This window comes from Haliotis rubra, unplaced genomic scaffold (genome assembly GCF_003918875.1).
Source record: "Haliotis rubra isolate DU_JTF1 unplaced genomic scaffold, ASM391887v1 Scf519, whole genome shotgun sequence".
NCBI lineage: Eukaryota > Metazoa > Mollusca > Gastropoda > Lepetellida > Haliotidae > Haliotis > Haliotis rubra.
Window position 1 is genome coordinate 458,746 of NW_025767212.1, and position 25,768 is coordinate 484,513.

General features: G+C 40.8%; 1 protein-coding gene across 1 annotated transcript; it reads right to left on the reverse strand.

Moving 5' to 3' along the window:
- On the reverse strand, window positions 1–23,880 carry LOC124292484. Its single transcript, XM_046729574.1, has 2 exons — window positions 23,750–23,880; window positions 1–2,363 (listed from the first exon to the last, which is right to left on the reverse strand). The coding sequence occupies exon 2, from the start codon at window positions 2,216–2,218 to the stop codon at window positions 380–382; it is 1,839 nt and encodes a 612-aa protein (XP_046585530.1). The 5' UTR covers window positions 2,219–2,363; window positions 23,750–23,880; the 3' UTR covers window positions 1–379.
- Window positions 23,881–25,768: the final 1,888 nt, after the last annotated feature.

The window sequence follows — 25,768 nt, forward strand, 5'->3', positions numbered from 1 at the left end:
TTCGTGTTTATACTGTTTTAAGATTCTGACGTGGAAAGGAACCCCATGCAAGCTTTACGCTTTGTATCAATATGGGGAAACGAACACAGGCATTTAACTTGACGACCGAACACTTTAACCACTAGGTCAAGCCATGACTCCCAAGCCATGTCATGAATCATGTGGAATTTAAACGTTATCATAAAAAGTTGTCTTAATCTTGATTGAGTGGTTGATAAAATCTCTTTTATGGGATGCTGGTGACACTGTATCAATGTTATGATGAGGCTATCAAACATCATCCCCCGTAACAGCTTCATCCTTAAAACTGGAACAACTGTTATTCGAATACCTTAATCCTTCTGTCGACATTTGGTCCCTGTACAACATAATACTATAATCAAGAATTCCGTGAAGATAGCCCATCCTCCGCCTTGGCATTTACAGCAACGAACGGCAGCTTCGGTTCCATCATTCCCCGTCCACCGAGCTCCCCCTTCCTCGCCATGTCACTCATGTACGTCTTTTCCCGCGTCAGAGTCTGCTCCTGCCTCAACGACAGACGAACGGGATCGTGTGTCCGTCTGGTCGGCAGCACGATATCAGGTCTGTCGGAAGGTGATTCCCGTGGAAGGCTAATGGTCACTTTCCTTGAATTCGGCTTACTTGAGGTGTCGGAATCCCATGAAATATCTCTGGCAGATGACTGTGAATCTGACTCTCGCTCATTCAGATCAGCAGATGAGTCTTCCACACATAATGAAGCAGTCCTAAAATTCCGAACGTTCTTCCGCCACGGGTCGTCATCTTTACTTTCGTCATTTTCGGAATCGTTGTTGAAGTCTGTCATACTCGGAAGTCTTATCACACCTTCACTATCAACGTCTTTGGATTCGGCTTTTGAGGAATGTGTGGTTTTGACTTGTGGTTGAGATGACCCTAAACGTTTGTTGGGAAGGCGATACTGAAATTTAGCGAAACGTTCCCCTCGTCGCGAGTGTGAGTAAGCGGGGACAGGTGAGCAACAGTTCCTCATGGAGTCCGTCTCATCATCATCCCTAGAGCATCCCGTAATGAGCAAACGTTTATGAGCAGACGATATGGGATGACTTTGTTTATTGCGGGTCACATGGGTGAACTCGTCTGCGTTTGGAGCCATCGTCAGGAACCGATGCAGACGGAATTCTCGCGTGGTTTTGAAGGAAGAACGGTTAGCACTTTCAGAAGATCTCGTTACATCATCTGCATCTCGTTTTGGTCTTTGAGAACGTTTCTTTATAACTGGAGTGGTTGGATTGATGGTTGTGAAAGATATACTAGTCACCTCCCTCCTGAACGGTAACATGGGTGGAAAATTTACGTCCTTCATCGCATCACCAGAGTCTCTTAGGGCGATCTTAGAAGGAGAGGTGCTTGGGTATCCACTCTGAACACGGCGTTCCAACTTCTTCGGACTCTGAACAGGAGAAGACTCTGCTTCTTTTGTCTGTAAAAATCGAATGACTTGTTTCATGTTGAGCTTATCTGGGTCGTTATCGTTGATAGGGGTGGTGCTCCTGGGCAGCTGGTTCACATTTAATTTATACTTCTTATTTTTCTTATTGTCCTTCATAAATCCATCTCTGTGTTTCTGAATTTCCATTTCTCCTGGTGTCAAGGTAACCGACCTCCAGAAACCGTTCTGGGGCATGAAGTATCGCCCGTCCAGCGCCTTACACGGGGAAGGCTTTGGAAGAACCTTAACATTTTTCGGAACATCTATGGTCGACAAACTCTCACATGAGCCTAGAGATTCCGACAGGTCAGGCGTTCGAATCACAATTTGATTATTCACGGTAGTCACAGTGTGGTCACTTTCTGTCGTCTCTAACGAGTTGGTCACACGGGAATTATACTCCGATCTTGCTCGTTGGGGAGGAAAAGTGATTCCAGTTGAGGAATATTCTCTAGGCCTTCGTTCAGATGACACACGGCGGGGTTTGGCCCCGTCCCTTCTGCCCTGTGGTCTCGTTACGGCCAGGGTGGGGAACCCCCTAGCCTGGCCATACCCTCGAGCGTTATCTGCATGTAGAGTAGGAGTCTGGGATGCATTGTTGCTTGAGAAGGGCATCAGTTGCAGGACGGTCGGCTGCCAGTTGTCAGTCATCAAAATGGCGGCACTCATCTTGTCCATGGAGCCTCTGTTAAAGTTTGCTACAAAGTCATGGCGAGTAACGATGTGTCCATACACGTTAAGCATCCATGGGTATCTACAGATGTTCCGTTGGATCCAGTATCAATTCCGTTTGTATATTGCAGCGCATGTGATACTTTTTGCACAACTGTTTGTTTCCTGATCCAGTCATCGTGGAGATTACTGACAGCTACACAGCTCGTCGTTGTTCCTACAAACAAAACAAAACATTAGATGGTTTGTTACAAATAATTCAAGGACGATATTTTGCCAGTGTCAACGTTAACGGAAAGGTCCTGACAGTTGTGTTTAGTAGTATTAAACGATACGTATATACAACACTGAAGCAGAACATTATTATAATATATTATTAATAAAAATGGTTATGAATTAAGCCTAAGGTAATGATCTTGTTCTTAAAGCATGCTACTGATGGTAACGCCGCCATACGCCAAGCTATTACCAAAATGGTGCCCAGAAGGGCGTCAACACCCAACCCGACTTATTTCATGCGTTCATTATAATTTGCCAGTATATACACTCCACCCATACATTGACCTTCAATTCCAATCCATCAATACCACTAAAATACTTCAAGCATAGAAGATCTATCAACATGCTGTAGACATCAAGTTCTGAACTGACAACAGCACACGTTGACCTTCTAGAAAACCACACAGTGAAGTCACTCTAACCGCCGATACTCCAAACAGCTTATACTAAGTAGAGTCAACAAGGGTCACTCACCATAGTGAGTAATAATACACCCAGTGTTCTAAACAAGCTCATCTCCTTTCCCACTCAACTCATTTCCCGTATGAAGTTGTCCTTACTACGATAGATCACTGAAACGGCTAATTACAAATACAACACAGGATTCCTATATTGTTTGCCATATGTTATCAGTTTACACAACCCTTGAACCTTCAGATGGAATCTGTGTTGAAACAAGGCAGTGCGATCAGGAACACCATCGATCAGGAGAAATACCTGTGTCGTTCTGACGCGCTGTTCTTTTGTCCGTTAATGTTCTTTGAGGACAAAGTCGTTGATGAGTGCTGTCGGCCGAGGTCGGGAGAAATAGGGAGACTTTATTGAATACCTGTCGACTACACTACAAGATAATGACATACAAATCCCCGAGTAGCCGGGAAAGTGGGCCTGTCTCTGTGTCCGTCTACGTCATGATCCCAGTTAGCTTGACATGATCGAGCCACTCACTTTACAACACCAGATGGAACGAACTAACAAATACCAGTACTGCTGTGACAGTAACAATTAACGTAATATAAGGTAATCCTGTGACGCGAATCTATATTGAAATGTCGCATCATTGTGTAATATAGAAAATGTCTTCCATAAACTTGCCTTCTTTTCTTGTTACTCACCATCTCCTAACATGCCAGTCAAACAGATGAACTACTTTGAGAGATGAAAAGGCCATGCTCAGGGTCATATTGGGGAAAGTGCTTCTTTTGGAAAGAAAATATCCCATTCAAAACATCTAAATGACAAAGTCCTATATTGTAGTAAATGATTACCAAAACAATCAATAGAAGACATTGACATTCAGTATGTTACTTGCAAGAAGTGGGGCGGTGGGGTAGCGTAGTGGTTAAAGCGTTCGTTCGTCACGCCGAAGACCCGGGTTCGATTCCCCACATGGGTACAATATGTGAAGCCCATTTCTGGTGTCCCCCGCCGTGATATAGCTGGAATATTGCTAAAAGCTGCGTAAAACTAAACTCACTCACTCACTTGCAAGAAGTGAATATGATATTTTACCTCTCAACCCCAATATAGTGACAATGTATGTTTTGGGGAATGTCAGTTTAATGAGTGTACCCATGTTTATTTGACCAGAACGATTGGAGACTGCATACTAACGAAAAGCACAAATCGCTCTCTCCCCCACCTTACATCTCTACTGTCCTAAAGTTTAAATGAGATAGAAAAAAAATAAATTCAGACACATACAGAAAATTTTATAGCATGGAGAAGAATAGTCGTCAATGTATTTTTAAAACAGTTGTTTGCGTGTTCAAACCCATGAGTGGTTGCAGGTGGCTTGTCACAGTCGGGAGCTGTGACTGGTGACGATGATAGTACATAGAGATCCATGAACAGGCTTTCGTTGAGGGGAGCTTACTACATATACGACTGCCAATAACGCTTATAGTAGTACAGCCAGCATTCCTATGTGTTCACTCTGGTACTGCTGGAACACTGCTTGACGAAGACCCACCTAGCACACAACGCCAAGGAACATCTACCTTCCTACATGGCTGAACGCACCTGCTACCTAGTCGCTTATCTCCCACATTTGACGCTCGGACACCCATGTTTGCCAGATATAACGATAGCAGCAAATCCATTCACGATATCAATGAAAACATTATGTCTGAATAGGATCTGTTTGGCCAAGTCAATCGCTGAGACAGACACCCGGCTGTGCGTGTTATTGAATTGCGTGGTAGTCTTTGTGTTAAAAAAGGTTGATTGGAACGTCTGGAGATCTTCACCAAGTACTCTGCGATTTGTACAGGCTTATTGTTAAGCATTTGGATCTAAGCATATGAGTTTTCGTATTCGTCACCTGCTGGTATTAAGAGTTCTATTGGCTTTATGTTTAATTCTACGTAAATATCAGTATTAATGCTTGTGGGCACGGGTGGCTCCGTCGTCTAAGGTGTAATTCGCTATGCAAAAGTTTCCCATCCTTTCGTTGAGCTGTGACCTGTAATTATAGGTTCGAATCCCGGATTCGAAAAGCATTTGTTAAGACTAAATAAACAACTCTTATTCAAACGTTACCACTCGAATTCAGTGCGCATATTTAGAGTGAGTGAGTATGGTTAGCAATATTCCAGTAATACCACGGTGGGGAACACCTGAATGGGCTTCACATGCACCCATGTGGCGAATCAAACCCGGTTCTTCGGGGTGACGAGAGAACGCTTTAACAACTAGGCTCCCCTACCGCCCCCACATATTTAGATCTCTTATGTCAAACCACTGAGTTGGTTCCATCGACCTTCAGATAACGCTTGAGGTTGTCATACTGAATAAACACAATAATTAATTAAATACAAAGTAACCTTAAAACCCCATACGCAATAAACGTCCATCGAATGTACGAGTTTAAGTACAGTAAGATATTACCACTTTAAGATGCGTGTATATCCGTCTCCATGGCAACACTGTCCAGACTTGTATTTGGACTCTCTGACCCATCCAGGCTTATTTATCATGTTGTGATGTCAGGGTTCGGGTGGATGTTGATATGGAAGGGGTGACAAGCCCCTGCTACAAGCCCCTACTGCGACACTGGGCACACAACAATACGGGTCAAGGAGTAGAGATATAACAGTACAATAAAGTTAACGATCATGTCTTTTATAGACTGTAAACCATCGACTTAGTCTTAGAGGTTCTTCGATCCAATAGAAACATGTACTAATCCGACTCGATCTCTCTCTCTCTGTCAAGATTAGACAAAAGCTAGTCACTTTGGAGGCCACACAGGAAGAATTTAAATCAACAGTAATTCTTCTAAATTCTTCTAAATGTAAGCGAAGCATTCAGAGCAGCACGGCTCACCTCTTTATCTCGTAGGTGAACTCGCTCCATTGTGGATATGTCACTGGTTTATCCACCATCAAACATGGCGGTCTACTTTCACTAACCCGGCATTTTATGTCCCTGAAAATCACTGACATAATAAAAACTGATCTTTCATTGAGATCACACAAATAAAGCATTCCACGAGACACGTCCGTGAGGGTTTTCAGAGACATGCATGGATCAGTCGATTCACAATATTCAGCAACAATGTCGTCTCGCCATAACGTCTGTCAAAGATTATTGGATTAATATCAAAGGCGTTTGAAGTCAGACAGAGTATGAACTAATTATATATAAAAAAACCTCACATACCTCACATACAACGCTGATGAGTCACTTTAAGAGAAACAGATAAAAACCACAGTAATCGATATATGCTCCGAGCTATTGTCCAGACAATGTGCTACTTTGTTGTGTGAGTCTGGTTAACTAACATGTAGAAATACGCTCTGAAACTAGTCTAGCAACAAACGTCTAATATTTTGTAGGATTCAGTAAATAGGTAGACGTTACTGACTGGAAATAACCCATGGAGTTATTGTTTGCTCATCCTGAACATCTTCTCCATAAAATCAAGGTATTGTGATAAGAGCCAAAAATACAGGTGATAGTATATTCAAACGTATAGAAACAACCCACTACCACTAGAGAGAGCGTCCGCCCGGAGAGAGGAAAGGTTGTCATACCAAAATACGTAAAAATATTATACCTGTCATATGTCTCCTACGGGAACGCAGAACAAGGCTGCATGGCTTGAAGTCAGTCCGACTTGTCTAGTGTGTTATTCATTTTAAACTGAGGAATATGTCTGAGTGAGCAGTATTGAACTGAAGACCAATAAAATGAGGCACAAACACTCACCCATGAGCAGGTCATGATGTCAGTGAAATACTCTTGAACGCTATGTCACCCTACCTGCATCTAAAGCATATAGCATTTCTTCCACACAAATGTCACGAGGCTGCACCCCATAACGAAATATTTGCGAATAATTATTTGCGTATAATATCCACAACAGATGTCCCATCAATGATTTTTTACATCTGGCCGTGTAAATTTTGTTTTTACTGCATTATCAACAAGCAGAATGTCGAATCATTCGATAACACGCACACAGCCACTCCTTATGCAACACGACAAGGCAACTAGAGCACTTGAAGTAAAACAGTAATGAAACACCATTTGCCGGAACGTGACGAATTCAAAGAAAATTCAGGTCTCTCAATTACCCTGTGACCGATGTAAGTCGGGCCTTCGGTTCATACAAACAATCTAATCGCTGCGGGGTTTCGATCTATCGAACAGGGTCGCAATAATGAAATGCTGAATGCAACAGGAATCAATAGAGACTTATTGCTGTGACGTGTTGTAGAAATGTTTATGACATTAGTGTAGTACTGAAGTGTAAGGCTTGATTATTATAGTGGATAGGAAGATCATCGACGTTATTATTACGCATGTGAAGACAGTCAACATGAACTCCATGCGAAGGGAGTGAGTGAGTGAGTATGATTTTACGTCACGTTTAGCAATATGTCAGCTAATATATCACGACAGGTGTCACCAAAATGGGCTTCACATATATACCCATGTGGGGAATCGAAACCCGGGTCTTCAGGGCGACGAGCGGACGCTACACCACTGTATGTTTGTAAAGTTACATATTGCCATGCGATGGGAAGAATTGGTTGGAAAGCACGGAGTCAAACCAAGAAGGAATGTGTTCAGATCAAAACGAACTGAATTGTACTATCGTAAAGCACGGAGTCAAACCAAGAAGGAATGTGTTCAGATCAAAACGAACTGAATTGTACTATCGTAAAGCACGGAGTCAAACCAAGAAGGAATGTGTGGAAGGTCAACACGAACTGAATTCTAACTGAATAGTGGTTGCAAATGGTTCGACCATGCTAGATTGGAATATTGTAGTGTCAGTGAAGATCCAATTGACGTATGGATTTTATTTTAAATAATTCTTCTTAAAGAGGCTTTACAGGCACTTATCATGCAAAGTAAACCAAAATGTTGCTTTGATTGAATTATAGGAAGTTTGATTCCGTAAATCAACTTTGCGTTAAAGATTAAATTATACTGATATTCTACGAAAACGTCAGCGCTAGTGTATAATCACCTTCTGTTATCTACCAGAACATATTCTATTGGTAGTATGAGCGAAATTTATAGTGAATATGATAAGAATGGATCAATGAAAATTAGTGTCAGTATTTACAAGCAGGGAGACAATGCGCCTGACCAACCCCTCAAGAGAGAGTGTAGAAATGTACGTCATGCCACTGTGCCAGAAAACATGTCACGCGGGTGAAATATCCCTCTTACAACTACCAGCCGTTCTTTTCCCCTTTTAGGGCAGATGTCAACCATATCGCTCCGTGAACTAACAAAAAGGCCACTTATATCACAGGGCGATAAGCACCGGTAACTGGGTATCTGAGATACCGCGTTACCAGGGTGGACTGGGTGGACGAGTGGGCTGGCTGTGTTAAGAGGGCTCATATAAATGTATATTTTTAACTATAGAGACTTTAAGACACCCTTATGTCCAATTGGACCCAAACTGAACTGAATATTAAAATGTGCAGTTACTAACAGCGTCTAGGTGCTGCTGGCTGAGTAATATGAGCTGTGAACAGGAACATATTTCTGATAATATTCCACTGGAGAAAAACCCGAGAATATTCTAATGAAATATTTCAGTAAATGCCCTTAAAGGCAAACATTGTCAGCTGTTAAGTATAGTGTCATGATATTTGTAATGACGATTCTTGTCAATTAGTCCAACACGTGATAAAATGTCAGGGTTTTGAACTGATTTCCCGGTTAAGTTTCTGGATATATGCCTAATGTGTTTGCTATACGCTGTCTATAATCCTTATAGACGGCACAACCATTTGAATATAGAAATATTATATCAATGTTACACTATTTGTGTAAGTCATACCATCGCTGTAATCTATAGCAATGGGGTAGGTACCTGAATAAAATATGTGTATTGCTAATCGCGGGATAAATATTGATAAAGGATTATTGGTCTGTTTGCGTCAGTACGTTTTATTACACCAACATACTTGTGAGTGTTCAATTTCTTATCAGAGAGGACAAACACAGCGGTAACAACGATGTACTATCATAGTGATAGACGTTCGTGCGTTGTATGATATGTTTCTGAAACCGAACCCTGGCCTAGCGGTTGAACCCCCTTTCTTGTAACCCGATATCGTCATTGTCAATACATTTTATTTTGACAGGATCACCAAATGTAATGTGTATCAACACAATGCTTTAGGGGCAAGAAAATATTCCATCACAGACACACGAAAGTAGTCGATCTCTTTTCTCTTAGAGCAATAGGAGATCTAGAATTGTTAATATGTAGACATGTATGTTATCCTCTGTTATTCATAGTATGGAATATAGTATGTATTGTATTGTATGTATGTTCTTCATAGTATGGAATATATCACAGTGACAGTGGCTGCATTTTAAATAGCCAGTTGCTATTGTACCAATATGCTTAAAATACTACATGGAATCCTACGGTTATGAACCGATGTTAAAGTGTTTACTCTTTGCTAAACATATATATGCAGGCATAGTAGGACAAGAAAAATGGTAATAGGACAGACTGTCAAAGTTTGACACAATTAATCGGCATTATTGAAAGGCCCGCTGAATAGACAATCGGCAGGAGGCCGTCCCTCTGCCAGAAAGCACAATGCTTATGGACACAATTGTTCATTCTGAACCTTGCTTTACGAAGAGCAATTCATCTATGCAAGTTGAATCAAAACACTCTAAACGCGACAATAACCCTAAAACCATTTCCATAAGCAGAGTCTTCAGTCGGAATCATCGAATATACTGAGTCTTCGGTACGATATACACAGAATCACCAAATAAACTGAGTATACTGTACGAAATACGTAGAATCATCGAATATACTTAATCTTCTGTTCGATTTACGTAGAATCACCAAATAAACTGCATGGGATATAGATAGTTATCACATGTCTGAAAGAAAACAATCAGTGGTACCTGTTGAGTGCGCATGGCTGATTCTCACTTATCCAGGGGGTGGGGAAAGTGCACCTTGTCTGACACCACGCTTTACGCACCACACGTAACCGATGAGCTTTCGCTTGTACCCCAGGGAGGGGCGCGTCAATACACACACGTGTAACCTAACACCCGGTCTGTCACCGAAACCTGTAGTCCCGGCCACACAAAGAATTGACTATTCACTGACAGACAAAGTTCAAACAAGATTGAACTATTGATTCGCCTCGTCTTTCAAGACTGCCGTAATTATGAAGTCACCTTTTCAGTTTTTCATCTAGCCATTGTGTTACAAAGGCTCAAATAAGATCCATGTTAAGTCGATTTCTCAAAATGATGTTTGTGTGTTAACATGTTCAAAGGGTTCGGTGCAATCAGGGATACTCTACAATATTATATAGTCTCCCTGGTGCAATCAACTGTGAGTAGGCGACATAACAACAGCTCTGACCCGAAGCCTCGTAAATCTGAGTTTTGTGAATAGCTTCTTCTAGATTTGTTTCGTAATTAAAATAGTTTTGTGCCTGAAATGCATGTTTGCTCGTGTGTTCAAGATCAAACGCAACACTGGGATTAAAGATTGATACATTGTAAATCACAGCGGCAGTGGAGTTTGTCTTGTTTACAGTCTTTATCTGGACTTTAATTATTACAAACGGTTGGGGGTATAGATGTATAAATAAAAGCCACAAAACCGCTACATATTTCCCTGTTAAGACTTAAGAATATGTTCCGTGTTGCGTCAGGTGAACAATTACCTTGCCTTTGCAAGTGTTTATGGCGTGGTACCAGTGGAGCAGGATGTGTCCATCAATTCGCGGAAATGGGGTATCAGTGATTCATAGACACATGTTTATCATGTAATCAGAATTGTACAATGGATTCTTCATATAATTGTAGAAAGGGGTGTTGTTGCTTATATTTGAAGTATACTTCATTCTGACTGCCAGGGTTTTTCAGTTCCCGGTCCAGCCCAATCATGCAACGGTACTAATAACCATATCGGTCAAGACAAATATACACGCATCTAGAGAAGAGAAAATACATAAAATGGTAATTCCTTAGAGATGTCACTGTGATGTTTGGACGATCATTTCTCAGTGTTCTGGAGACTAGTTTCAGCCTACGCCTTGATAATGTGGTTTTTAGTCAAATCCAAATATCATGCGTATACTTTCTTTTGCATTTGTTTCATTGTTGACTGTAACAATACACCTTTTCACATTAGGATGTGGATCTTGACAGTAGGGTTGCGATACAATATCAGATACTCCGCGCTTGTCATACAAGACATGTTGCATCATCTTGTTGAAAGATAGTAGATTTATGTAGTTCATGAAAAGTGGCCTGACATCTCTTGTAGATAAAAATTAACATTTTTGAATTCAGTTTAATAAAATGTACGCATAATTAACCCTCACATCAACTTGTATCGTTTTGTGTCAATATTTTGAATAGTTATACCCAGTGCTAATAAGGGTGAATCGTAGGTTCTGTTCTGGTTCTGATCTATGTTTCAGTTTGGCACGGTGTGTCAGCTTAATAGGATAGAAAAAGATAGACCCGACTTGATGAAAATCTCAGACGTTTACCACTCTAGTCAAACCAACGAGCACGGGTATGGTGTCATGTTAGTCTAAGCCATTTTGGGATTCGAACCAACGATTCTGAGACGAAAGAGACGCAACTCTGAACACGAATTTTCCCGAAATGACTGAATCATAGGTAACCCAGGGCGTGGTAGAATGATGTAGTGTGATGTAAATAGTATCCCAGTTAAATTGCGTGCTGTCGGGTTAAAGTGGGAGGAAATCCCGAAGTAATGAATGGTCTTAGAAGCTAACCACTTCAGTGAAACCCACGAGATGGGTCATGGTGCCGAGAAACCAAGCCATATGATCCTGGCTAACCGTCTTCGAACCCACGATAATAGGTTTCTGGTGTTCACGTATTGTCCTCATGTGGGAATCGAACCCGGGTCTTCGGTGTGACGAGAGAACGCTTTAACCTCTAGGCTACCTAACCGCCCCGGATGAGTTGAATGATACTGAATCTGGACTTTGTCATCACCTAAACTTCGCTTGACTTCAACGCATAACCCAGAAAATAGTAATTACTCTCACATCGCTCAGTTAAAGACCATGATACAAAACAAATGCCACACGGCGAAATATAATATTTCTTCATGATGGCCAGCAGGATATAAGGCTATTCTTTTCTCATTCAGTATCGCCAAATCGTTGATCTCTTACGCTCAATCCCCATTGATGTCAAGAGTTTGACAAAGAGGCCTGAGAAGTCAAGACGTGGACTGTGTGATCACCCGACTCGCTGAAGTAGGGTAGACGACAGGTCAGCGAATGTCCGTCTCTTAATCAATGGAACTGTTATTTCGGGATGGGATTTATTTATTATCCCATTACCTTTCACGTGCTGCAACAGGATTTATCATAACAGAAATGCTAGAAACAAAGGCACATTATATATGACATATCAAGGCGCATTATAATGCCGTACGTGACAATGCGTATGTCAGTGTAATGAATACGAATTTTATGAGAGATAAAGTAAAAGACCCTACAGTCCATAGTTCATTTGCCTCCAAATGAGAACGCTGAATTAGAAATAACTAAAAATCGGGAATGATATATACTCATGCCAATAATGGTTGTCACCCCCCTTCAATTTTTTAATTGGAGAGGGGGTTTGGGGTGGAAGTGTGAGGTGTGTGGGGGGGTTGGGTGTGTGTGTGTGTGTGTGACAACCATTATTGGCATGAGTATATTGATGCCAGTTCAGTACATGGCAATGAATACCCTGTAACGTTGAAGTTATTATTATTCTATTATTATTGGATATTTATATAGCGCACATATCCACGCACTAGTGCATGCTCAAGGCGCTGGTATATGTTCCCTCGATCATTGGATGTCAATCTCAACGGCACATTTTATTATCAATCTCAACTCCCTGGGGATCATACAACTCTTGCTGCCACAAGGCGCATCGAGTTATTGCGGCTTTCCCATCCGTACGAGGTACCCATTCACAGCTGGGTGAACTGGGACACATAGTCACAGTACTTTGTCCATGTTTACTGCACGTTGCTATACCCGCATCTAGGTGTTAAGCAACGCTGGTCATGAAGAATCATTGGATGGGTGGCCGTGTTTGGCAGATTGACTCCTGGGAGTTGCTAAGACTTCTGTCTGTCCAAAGACGCACGCGTGACACTTAGGCAGGTGAGTTTGTTACAAACTGCCTCTGTTCACCCAGCAGAAAATGGGTACCCGGTGGAATAGGTAATTTGACTATTAACCTTCTAAAGCCTCACAGTCACTTGGGTTAACCAGGGCAATAACGTCCATAATGCTATATTCGCTTAGAGCATGCCCTTACAGCGTAGAGTTCAACGCTGTATTAGTGACCTTAATATTATTACTCGACAATATCTGCTGTTTGTAATTTTTATACTCATAGTGTAACTTTCAACCATGTTTTAATAAACATACGATTAAAGACAGCATTGCTGTGAAAATGGAATGAATGGGTTGGGTTTTACGCCGCATTTAGCAACATTCCAGCAATATCACGGCGGGGGATACCACAAATGGGCTTCACACATTGTACCCATGTAGGGAATCGAACCCGGATCTTTGGCGTGACGAGCGAACGCTTTAACCACTAGGCTACCCCACCGCCCCTTGTGAAAATGGAAGGGATCCCTGAAAATCACGATGACACCAGGTGTTCTCGGACAATCATGGTGCAGTTTACTGACGCTGACCAGCATATTGAAACCCACGGCAATGGTATGGTGGTGGCAAACCAGCAGAGTCGATCAAGAAATCGAACCAAAGATCATCTCTCACGCCTATGGGACTGAACAATACACAATGAATTGTATTGCACACACAATGCCATTTAGAAAGTGGTCAAATGTAACACATGTTACGGTTTCATTTTCTCAGACAAGTACAGATTCTAGTACTTTTGCTAGGTTGAATTCTAGTGCCTTAGCAACATATGGTTAGGAGCAACTGTATTTACACGAATGGATTTGAGAAACACGTATTTACTACTTATTTTGTCAAACAGTTTTTAAACAAGATAGCTATAGCACATCAAAGCATGTCAAAATCCGGCGACAAAATAAAATAGAAAAAGCAACACGTTTTGAACTTTCAGTTAAAGACATTTCGTCCATGGTGCCGTTGTACAAAGCGATATTAGCGTTAAGGTGATCGTAACTCCCATACCTTAGCATAGACTTACGACTGGCTTAGCGCTAAGGATGCTTTGTACAACGGCACCCAGATCCACAGAAAAGTACGTACACTTTCGATGTGAACCACGACACATGTATTTTCTTTAAAAGTTGGGGTGACTTTTGGCAACACATCACTCACTATACGATGCCACTCCTCTTCATGAGTTGTTGTCCTAGGACCTTCCGTTCTGAAATGGTTCCACATTTCACGGCCATGATCACCCTCTACCCTCCACTTACAGACCCTCTAGACCAAGTGCTGACCGCCGCGTAAATTGGAATTACACAAATGTTTACTTGAACGCCCGCCAATGAAGAAACAAGGAAATCTCCATACTCCTTTTAATACTTGTCATTGGCATAGTTCACTCAATTAAGATTAAATTTGTAGCACATGATATGAATATAGTTCACTTAGTTTTTCTTGTGAAATATGTTCACCGGTGGTCATGAGATTGTTCTGCTTGGCCCTGATTGGAGTGCTGGGTGACATAAGGTCAAAGCAGGGGTAACAAATTCACCCTGCACAATCACTGACCCGTAACTGTTAATCTCTTTTAATCCCCCCAGCAAGTTGGGTAAGTGGAAATGAGCCAGGGTAATACTACATAGAAATAATGTATCTATATGTAAGATTGTGGTCGCAGAGACACATCCTTTCCACACTGGTCGACAAAGTATATAGGGGGAAAATGAAATATACAACTTTATTGATGACAACTTCTTGTTTATTGCATAGAGCGACGTTTCGATATAGATTCTTACACCGTTATCAAGCTAAAAGTCGGTGTAAGAATCTACATCGAAACGTCGATCTATGCAATAAACACGAAGTGGTCATGCATAGAGTTGTATGTTCCATTTTTGACTCACCAACATCTAGAATGCCGATCAAACAAATATATAACTTAAAGGGAAATTCATATCGATTGGAATCATCATCACAAAACGTCAAATATTGCTCAGCTATCGCAGCAAATCCCTGGGAGAAATCACATATTGAATAACACACAGTCAGGTTTGTCAAGGCAGTCCCTATTAACACCTGTTAGGCAGGTGACATACGACACCCTGAGTGTCAAAGCAAGTGTAACAGGTGCGTAATTATGTTTCTGCTATATTAATAACATTTCGATTGTATATTAGCCCCCTGGCTGACAAAAGCACCTGTCTTCATGTTATTAGCAGCTGCAGGTGTTGATGACAAGGAGATTGGTCCTTCAGAACATGTCACATGGTTCCTCTGGATAAACATACAGATATTGATGGCCGTATCTGTAACAACTACCCAAAGCATCAAAGCCTGTCTACAAGATGATCATGGACAGAAACGTATGTGATCAATTCAAATCAAATCTATTTCTTTTATGATTGCTAATAATTAAAGAAATGCATGTGATCATGCGTGCGTGTTCCATTCAAAAGTTTTGGGTGTGCCGTTTTAAAACAAAAACGGTGAGTAATCACAATTCTCCTGAATCATTTGTTAACTTGGTGAATGCCATTTTACCATGCACCAAATAATAAGTAGTTGTACTTTACAAGGTTTGCATTCTTGCGTGTCATTTTATGCCTCACTACGATATATAATGAAGATCTCTTCAAGACATTTTCAACAAACATTTCTTTACACATCAGAACACATATACACCCAGTAGTTGGTTTTTACCGGTGCCATGTGCAGGCTGATACAATGAATTTCATCTAAGTTATAGGAAAACTATTTGTTTGTTTTATGGGTTATTCCGCTTGGCTTTGTCACGGCAATTGGGAAATCTTTCCCGGAACTCACCATAGATTCACCCTGATTATAAGAAACTTGCATCATACCCGTACTGGAGTGTTTCCGAAAAGTGATGAAGTCTACAATACGCTGTGCATCCTTTCCTCACAACCGATTGTTCCCTTTGGCCTTATGTGCCTATAGTGTATGGCATCGCGACGTTACTATCGAGCAGGGTATGGAGGGATTAATCGTGTACATGTTGCACTGACCTGTGTATCAACTCTCATATCCTGTAGACATGGAACACTGATATCGACAAGAAGCACATGGCGTGAGGGGAGGAGAAGGGGGTTTAACGTGGCGTTCACGATTAAACCAAAATAGCGACGCATAGCACCTGTGTCTGTGAGTGAGAGTGAGAGAGTGAGTCAGAGTGAGAGTGCGAATATGTGTGATTGAGTGCTTGCACTTGGACCGGTTTTATAGTGCTATTTTACTGTGGTTCATATCACAGTTTAACACAGATGTCGAAATGTTGACTCCAAGCCGACCAAATGTCTTTTGGTGTGGTGGGGCCAAGAACCGCACCAATGAACTTCGGCTTCCCGGACAGACACTCTGCCAACTACACCACGAACGCGATCGCGGGTCATAAACAAGAACAGTTTACATAAAAGAGAGTCATACGACAGTAAAGAAAATAATGAATTTTACGAACGCTATTGATTTTTCCAGAAATGAAATTATACACCAATCTGTCATATCTGAACATAACACAGGCGGTAATATTAGATCTGACTGGAAGGAACAAAACAATAACAACAACCTCTATGTAATAAGATGTGGTTATTGGAGGTATATTTACATCTTCTGTAGATATATTCCACTGCTGTATGATCAGGTACATAATGCTGTTTTAGATCCAACTTAGGCATCGACTGCAAACAATGCATGCCAGTGCTCTGTAACAAACACCTTGACATTTCAAATGAACAACTGACTTTTCTGGAATATATTTTCATGAACTGTTATTATATATTTTCTGTCAATGGTATGTTGTTGATGAATGTACCGCAGTGGATGCCAGAACACACCAGGCCGTGTTTCTGCTTTGAATCAGTTGTTCAATATTTTATATGGGGTATTAAAGTCATACTCGAAATATATCTTTGTGTCTGTATTTGTCCTAGTTCCCGTATAAGTCATCCTACAAGGTACTCAATAACCACAGGAAACAATATTGGAAGTAGCATATGAACACCGCTCAATAAAAGAATCAGAGGCCCTGATACTGTAACCTTTCTTCATACATCAATATGAAAAGACAAGAAATTCAATAATCAGTCGTCGTCTTGGTCAAACAAAGTTGACGATGCTGTCAGTAACCGCGGATTACAAGAGGTCGCAGTCCACGCTTCAAAATGACAACCCCGCGAAACAGGATTAAAGTATTAGGAACAATACGATTACACACACGTGTAATTCCTTGCTGAGATTAGTGCCCCGGTCTGTGCGCGGGCCAAGTGCTGGTTGAGACTGTAGAAAAGGACTGTTAAATCAAGAGCTGGTTGGATCAATACCGGCCAAATTTATGACTTAAGGTGATACGAGTCAAAGGAGGGTATAGATCTACTGTATGTGGCAAAGGACAGTTGAGCAGTTTGTGTGCCACATAAAGAGTGTGGGTGAGTGAGTGGTGAGCGAGTTTGTTAGTGAGCGGGAGAGTGGGTAGATGTGTGTGGGGTGGGGTGAGGGTGAGCGGAGGGTGAGTGAGGCAGTGAGCGAGTTTGTTAGTGAGTGGGTGAGCGGACAGATAAGTGTATGTGTGTGTGGAGGGTGAGTGAGTGAGTCGGTTAGCGAGACTGTTAGTGAGTGGGAGAGTGCTTAGATGATTGTGTGTGTGCATGTGGAGGGTGGGTCGGTGGATTGGTATATTATGATGCTACGAATACTCGAAATCCACAGAGTGCAAGAAGTATTATCAGTGTTTTATCACGTTATCAATAGTTCGAAATAAGCAGTGTCCACACAATAGATCATAGTGTATGCAGGATTCTGTCGGGATAAAAAGCTGAAAATTATCACCTTTAAGGCGTTTACCCAGTCATACACTGGAGCCAGTAAGAGCACTATAATAGTAATATATGTTGAAAGCTTTATTTGTGGGATCACATACATCGCATGAGGTACCCTGTTGAACACAGAAGTACTCTGTGATGTATACGATGACATAAATCGACTGACTGTATTATCTCCCGGCATGTTGGGTTAGTCTGAATGAGGTTTGGACAGATTTAGATGATGAGCGAATGAAATTGTCACATACACTATCAGTGCGTCCAGACACCGGGTTGTTAGGTTTCAGATCTCTTGGCTTGTTTCATCGAGAAATAGAAACAGAGAGAAGTTCAAGGAAGCGACGTTAAGTCTACAAGTAGCGACTTTAATGTGCTTTACATACCTGCGTAAAACGCATAGCTCCTGGTGCACATGTGTAAAAAAACGTTATCCATAGTGTGAAACAATAAATGCAACACACTTAGAAGTTCGCCATGCCTCACAGGTTCAGAGGGCAGGTGTTACCTGTTTGATATAAAATGTCTTGTAATATAAGGTTTAGATACATTGTCTGTCTGGTTTGATATATTCCTGAGATATGTTGGCTTTAAATAACGCTTAGATACGTTGTCCGTTAGTTAGATGTGACTTAAATACATTTTTCGTGTTGTTCAATTTAATGTTTAAATATGTTGTGGGTTGATGTTTTGGTAGAAGCTTAAGGTTGTTCGCATGGGCCGTGGCTAGTTAATATAAATTGCATGTGTGGTTAAATATTATGTTTAAAATACGTTGCCACTTAATTTAAGGAAATGCTTCTTGATTGTCTCTACACACGCCATGCTTGCACTGTTTTCACCGCTGGTGTTGTTAAATGCTTCGAAACTGTTGTCCGCGTTGGTCGATGTCACACAGAAAATACAAACACATATAAACACAAATACATAAACAATATATATTGTGACTCACATATGACTATGACTAGGAAACATTCCGTGAGACATAATTAAAACGAAATATTTCGTCAACACATACAGTATGCACAACATATTTTTAAAAGAATGTTTGGATTATAGTCTTATTTTCTATTTTGAATTATTTTCTATTACAGAAATCAGAAGTAATTTTACCAAGGCTGCGATTCGTAAACAGTGTGGATGTAAAGATAAGTATCTTCCTATAGTTGTTATATAATACGGTTATAGGTACTGTTGTACTCAAAAGGCATGTCACCAGCCATGTTCCTCATACAACTACACCCCACATTACTGACGTACACTGTAAACCAGATGTGTCATTACTAGAGTACGTCTACAGAATTACATTGCCAGCAAGCCAGAAGCTTTGTATCCTGTACAATTGTTGGGAAAGTGAAAGGCAAATATGTGCCATTTGATCCATGGGAAGGCCTTGCAAAGGGCTATTTATCTCAGTAATGTCTCTGTCATGTTTTGCGGGACCTTGACAATGGATCCAGGGCTGACATTTGTCAGGCTGTGTGACTCCTTGCCATGTAGTTGGTTTAGGGTGAGCTTGGTTGTTGTTTAACGCCGCACTCAGCAATATTCCACCTATAAGGCGATGGTCTGTAAATATTAGAGTCTGGATCAGACAATCCAGTGATCAACAGCATGAGCATTAATCTACGCAATTGGGATACGATGGAATGTGTCAATCAAATCAGCGAACCTGATCCCGTTAGTCGCCTCTTACGACAAGCATGGGTTGTTAAAGACCAATTCTAACCCGTATCTTCAAGGGTAATCGGCTTGCGGCAAAACACTACCAACTTGGGCATGTGTACTCACAGTTAGAACTACAGAGGTGTAGACGGATAGGAGGGCATGGACAGACAGACATATGTTACCCAGTACATACAAAAAGTCAACGCCAGTCTTGATTATCCGCTGTATCAGATTCCAAGAGAAAAAGTCAAAATATTGGTGAACATTACATGAATAGATCACTGAAAATCAGTCGTGACACCAGGTGTTCATTAAAAGGGTAACATTCCTGCCCTGTTACGTATCGACCTGCATTCCAAAATATATAGTATGTAGCATGGTTTCCGTACATGCATATACATTTTCTAGAGTAGACCAACATTGTATAAGCCCATCACTAGATTTAATAAATTTTACAGTTCCTTTACATATGCATATATTCACACACGCAAACGACAAAAAAACACAATTATTTCCATAGTAGTAAGAACTATGTACCAAAAGCAGAATTCCGATGCCAAGTAAATCTTGATATTTTTGAATCAATGTCTATAATGTATCCCGTCCGAGCTTAGCGCCCGTCACAAACACATGCAAAGCCAAGTCAATTGTTCATCTGAAAAGATGCATCGTGAATAAAGATTACAACTATGATAATCCCTTCTGTCTGAGGTACATTCCAACAATATAACAGCTGCCTGAAATTCTGGGTTTGGTCCAACAAAATAGAGATAAATTGTTTCGTGAAAGCAAGCAACTGCTTTAAAATATCGTGTTCCTTTCAAATACCAGACATCTCATGCCATCCAGTAGTTGACATTTCTGAAATATCCAGAGATTGCTACTTTAACAGATAAAATGCAATATGAAATTTCCGTTTCGAAATATCCACAGATTGTCACTTTAACAAATAATAAGAAATTTTTGTTCTGAAATATCCAGACTGCCACTTTAACAGCTAATATGAAATATTAAATTTCTATTCTGAAATATCCACAAATTTCCACCTTAACAGATAATATGAAATGTGAATTTACCGCTCTGAAATACCCACAAATTCCCACTTTAACAGATGACATAAGATAGCAAGATGTCCGTTCTGAAATCTCCACAGATTGCTACTTTAACAGATAATATGCACACATGGGTGCTTCGTGTAACCAGATGAGGCGTTCAATCGCTACTGTTTATATCATGTGTTTGCAATATGTATATTAATACACCAGCATGTATCTCTTCATATCGAATTGTCCTTTTATACTGATGTACAAAAGAAACTACACACCTGGTGTTTTGAGACTATTAAAACAACGTAAATATTTTGCTAGCAATGTTCCAATTGGGTACGATATCTATGGTGTTATTGCAACACGTACACAATATTTGTAACTTGTGAGTTGCAACCAAAACACTTTTCTAACCATTACGCTGTTTTCAGGAAAACATTTTACCAAAGCATCAGGTGTATACTTTCTTTTGTACGTCAGTTTAGATAAGATCACCCTTGACCCCCTGACATTGCATCGTATCATTTATCATATGACGACATTAATATCTCTTTTCACAGCGCTTCCACGAGGTCAGTATAACAAGGGACCCATGACCTACAACTCTGGTATGTTATCGTTATATTCTACAACAGTGTTGTCCACCGTGCCCAGGGTATCAACTGTCAGTGATAGTCCTTTTGTTATCTTGAGCCGTGACCAGCCAACACCGAGGGTGATAGCCGGCAATACTGAACAAACAATAGACGCAATCGCAGTACATATATAGGAAGCATTCTGATTGGATTGTTTGTTTGTTTGCACCCAGCAATATTCCAGCTACTTTTAATAATCGAGTCTGGTCCAAACAATCCAGTGATCAATCGCACCCGATTCCGTTAGTCGCCTCTTACGGCAAGCATGGGTTGCCGAAGACCAATCCTAACCCGGATTTTCACTGGTCGGAAGCATTGTGGGAAGGTCTGTTTTGTTAAGTTGGGAAAATAAATCCTGAAAAAATATATAATCATGCATGTCCTCTCTCAATCACCATTTGGTACATGATTCAGGTTCAAGTAACTTTTATGTATTTTTTCACTAAACACATTCTTGCAGATATTACTGAGACACCCTGACTCCATCACTAATTGATCTAATTTCCTGTCGAAACCCCGCTGTTGTCTTCCATATTTGATAATGCATAATACTGCTACGGAACGGTGCACGTTGAACGCAAAAATCTTTTCTTACTAACTGAACTATTTAATTGTAATTACGCTTAAATGTTGCTCCAGAAACCTTGTTATTATTGCCAATTAAGCTATCAAATCACTTAAGAGTTGCTCGGTACAAATATGCATTAAAGACACAAACCAAGACTATGCTGTAATAACCTAATGTATTTCTTTGATTGGCATTCTAGAAGTTGGGTAGATGAAGGATGAGGACTATTTTAATGGATATACAACTTCTTTATTCTGTATAGGTGACGTTTCGACACAGATTCTAATGCCGTTGTCAAACAAGTGTCGTTGTCACTTAAAGAAGTTGTCCATAAAAATAGTCCTCATTCCTAACCTAATGTAGTCTGTTCAGATGGCGTCCCTGTATTTCCAGGTATGGATTTTGGTTGATTAGGGGTATAACATGACAACAACTATGTTGCAGACAATAATGCACAACGACGTCTTGCTGTGCCTAACATGTATCGTGGCATGAACTTTTGGCATATGTTACACAGTTCGGGCAGTAGATTAACAGATACAAAGAAGAAGTCAGCTGACATACCCAAAGCAGAATCGTAATGAACACAACGTTAGATCCAAATACCCAATTGACTGAACACAAAAGAAGTAAACATATGCTGAATTAACAAAAAATATGAGCACCCAATGTGAATGTGTGATATATGGGTAAAAACTCATGGCACAAACATTTCTGGAGCACTGCATGTATGTACATAACAACACAATGCCCATGTAATCCAATCTACGTGAAGCACTTCTCTCTGGGGTTCCCTTGAACGTTAGCGTAATCGTCTTGACATTCTATCCACGGTTGCATAGATTCTAACAATACACAGTTCCGTTGCGTACAGATATGTGAGACACTGTGCAGAGGCAAATCCCCCTCGCTCCTAATTTACACATACTGATGATCCCTTATCCAGTACACAATGGACATATGCTGGACATAAATCACCGTTGTTACTTATAGATACAATTAGTGTCAAAACCACAGCTTACAGCAGCGCTTAAATTATTCACAAGACTGTCTCCTATTTACACTGGTTAATGACCCAGCAAGATCGACCTCAGTGAGTTTAACCGTCACAGAACTAGCTGTAACTGTTTATGCGTACGCTAGGATAAACGTACAGGTGACCTTACAAACTCGCATTCAAGGTATGTTTCCAAAATAGTTTAATAGACTTGGTTAACAATAAATGACACCTAGTGCCGGTGTTGGTTTCTACCTGTTGTAACGAATCAGATCAAGCATGCGTGAAAATGATCAAACGTGTGACCCCTTGATGCACTGTACATATGAAGCGAACAGAAATGAAGGGCCGACTATTAGGTAATCTGGGACCGTCTGTGTCCTTAAGTTTCACAAAAAATAATATATCGTTTACTAACATGCTAGACATTTTGTAAAAACATACCGATATATACTCATGCCAATAATGGTTGTCACCCCCTCCCCAACCAAATCCCACACACACCTCACATCCCAACCCCACACCCCAAGGGGGTGACAACCATTATTGGCATGAGTATATAAAGCATGTTTGTGAGATACATATCTGTTTTGCTTTACAATGACCCTATATATTGACGTAATGACTGAGAATAATCAGTCTCGACTGTCTGCCCTGATTCCACTGGGCAAAAGGCAAAATAATGATGAAAGTTATATGAAAAAAACCCCGAAACCCTTGACACCAGGCTTTGGCGGTGTAAGCATGACCTGCCTTACTCAGGGACAGCACCCTACTCTCACAATGTGCATAACAAAGCAAGTGTTTGTTTGTTGCCTAGCTCTTCCTTAGAAAACACGTTTATACCAGCTAAGAAAATCTTCCTTAAACAAATGTCCTAGCTCCTCTGAAAAATGGTCAGTAATTCCACTTACCTTGTTACATGTCCCTTGAATCTGATCCATGACGCCTTCTCAGAACAGGTGGTAATTATACCTAGTAAAACTACCTCCCTATACGAACAGTGTATCATGTCACAATGCCACCACAGAGAAATGAAATACAATCCTATTTCATTGTGGGTTTGTACATATGATTAAGGAACGAGCGAGCTTCGTTGCCAGAAATACCTAACGACCCCCTAATCTTGTCTTTATCAAAGCGTGTCAACAATCAGGACCTCCCGTCAAACTCCACAAGTCTACTTGTTCGACTCATGGCAAACGCCACAATAAATGCAATGGCTCCTCATAGAACAATACTCACATATGCCCTGACCCAGAACTCTTCCTTTAGTTGGATAGGCCAGCCTATAGACATGTAGTGTGAGTAAAGAATAAGGATACAAAGTGTAAAGGGACGCATTCGCGGAGTAGCGATAGCAGCAATGTAGAGCACAAAACCGACCTTTCTTGTTAGAAATGAATAGGGAAAAGAGGCCAACCTTGCCTTACTGAAGTAGAAATTTCACCTGTGTTACTCTTATAATACCTGGTGAACTTTTAATAGGCAATAAACCCACTTGTTAATATACTTGAGAGTCGTAGGTCTTATAAAAAGACATTAAGAGTATTAAAGATTATTCTAAGAGCACTGCATATTGCATCACAACGATTTCTTAAAGGGTGTTGTGTTCATATTTTGAAATGGTACAATCCCTTATTTCCAAAGAATTATTGGTATCCATTATCAGGTTCGAATAAACCTTTCTATCTCAGTGTGAATGCTGTTAGAGACTGTTGACCTGACTGTATGGATCTGGACTCTCGGTCACGAAATGACGGGAGGTGGGCAACACTTACATTGAGCAGCATAGTCCAGGACTATATTCACTGGATCACCGGTGTCACTGGCCGACACTTTCTATGTATGGTGAAACTAATGTTTTGTGCGACAGTTTACCTATGTCAATTATAACCCTGTAGGGGTTCTGGGGTTGAATAGATCGCCAGAATGTCAGGACAGAATGGGTGGTTACAATGTGTAAACTGGTCTCTTGTGGTATCAAGCACCGATGGCGTGGACCGTTCCTCTTGCTGTCAACTCAATCACTGGTTTGTCTGGCCACACTAGATTATTAAGTTTGTTGTTTAACGCCGCACTCAGCAATATTGTATGTATGACGGTTGTCTGTAAATAACCGAGTGTGGACCAGACAATCCAGTGATCAACATCACGAACATCAATCTACGAAATTGGAATACGATAACATGTGTCAACCAAGTCAGCAAGCCTGATGCCATTAGTTACCTCTTACGACAAACATGGGTTGCTGAAGATCAATTCTAACCAGGATCTTAACGGTTTCAATTATCAAGTGTTCGTCGTGATCAATCTTGAAAACAGCAGATTATATCGAAAAAACTCCCAATCACGTCATGTCATCTGCACAACCAATTGCTATTTGATGTATTACAAGTCGTGTCCGATCATTTTGATATTGAATGGGTGTCAAATATGACATATCCCAATTGCGCATGTATGAGATGCAAGATTTATCCATTAGGTTTTATAAACCACCTACTCCTGGCTGTCGTAATTAATTGTTTTGTAAACACAATATGTGCTATGAGCATGTAGACCGGATGATGTCCATGCTAATGACTCAAAACCTGCGTGTGTTGAGTGATCTATCACCACACGTTTAACATGTATATGTGTCAAAAGGCTTATCAGCAGGTCTTATCGATTCTGGTCAATAAAGCCCTCACCGTTATATTGACACACCATTCAATGTTTATATGCTTCTCCTTGGTATACGCCATATTTTCTCGGTTAAGGCATACGTACTTGGGCATCACACTACATGGAGAAAGGAGCTCTCGGTCTAATGGATGCATTATCTGACCTGAGCCCGTGGGGTTCCCTTTGCTGAAGTAGAATCCCCTAAACGGATCAGGTGGTCAGGATCGGTGATTTGACTGATTGTGTGTCAGCGTATCCATACAACGTTG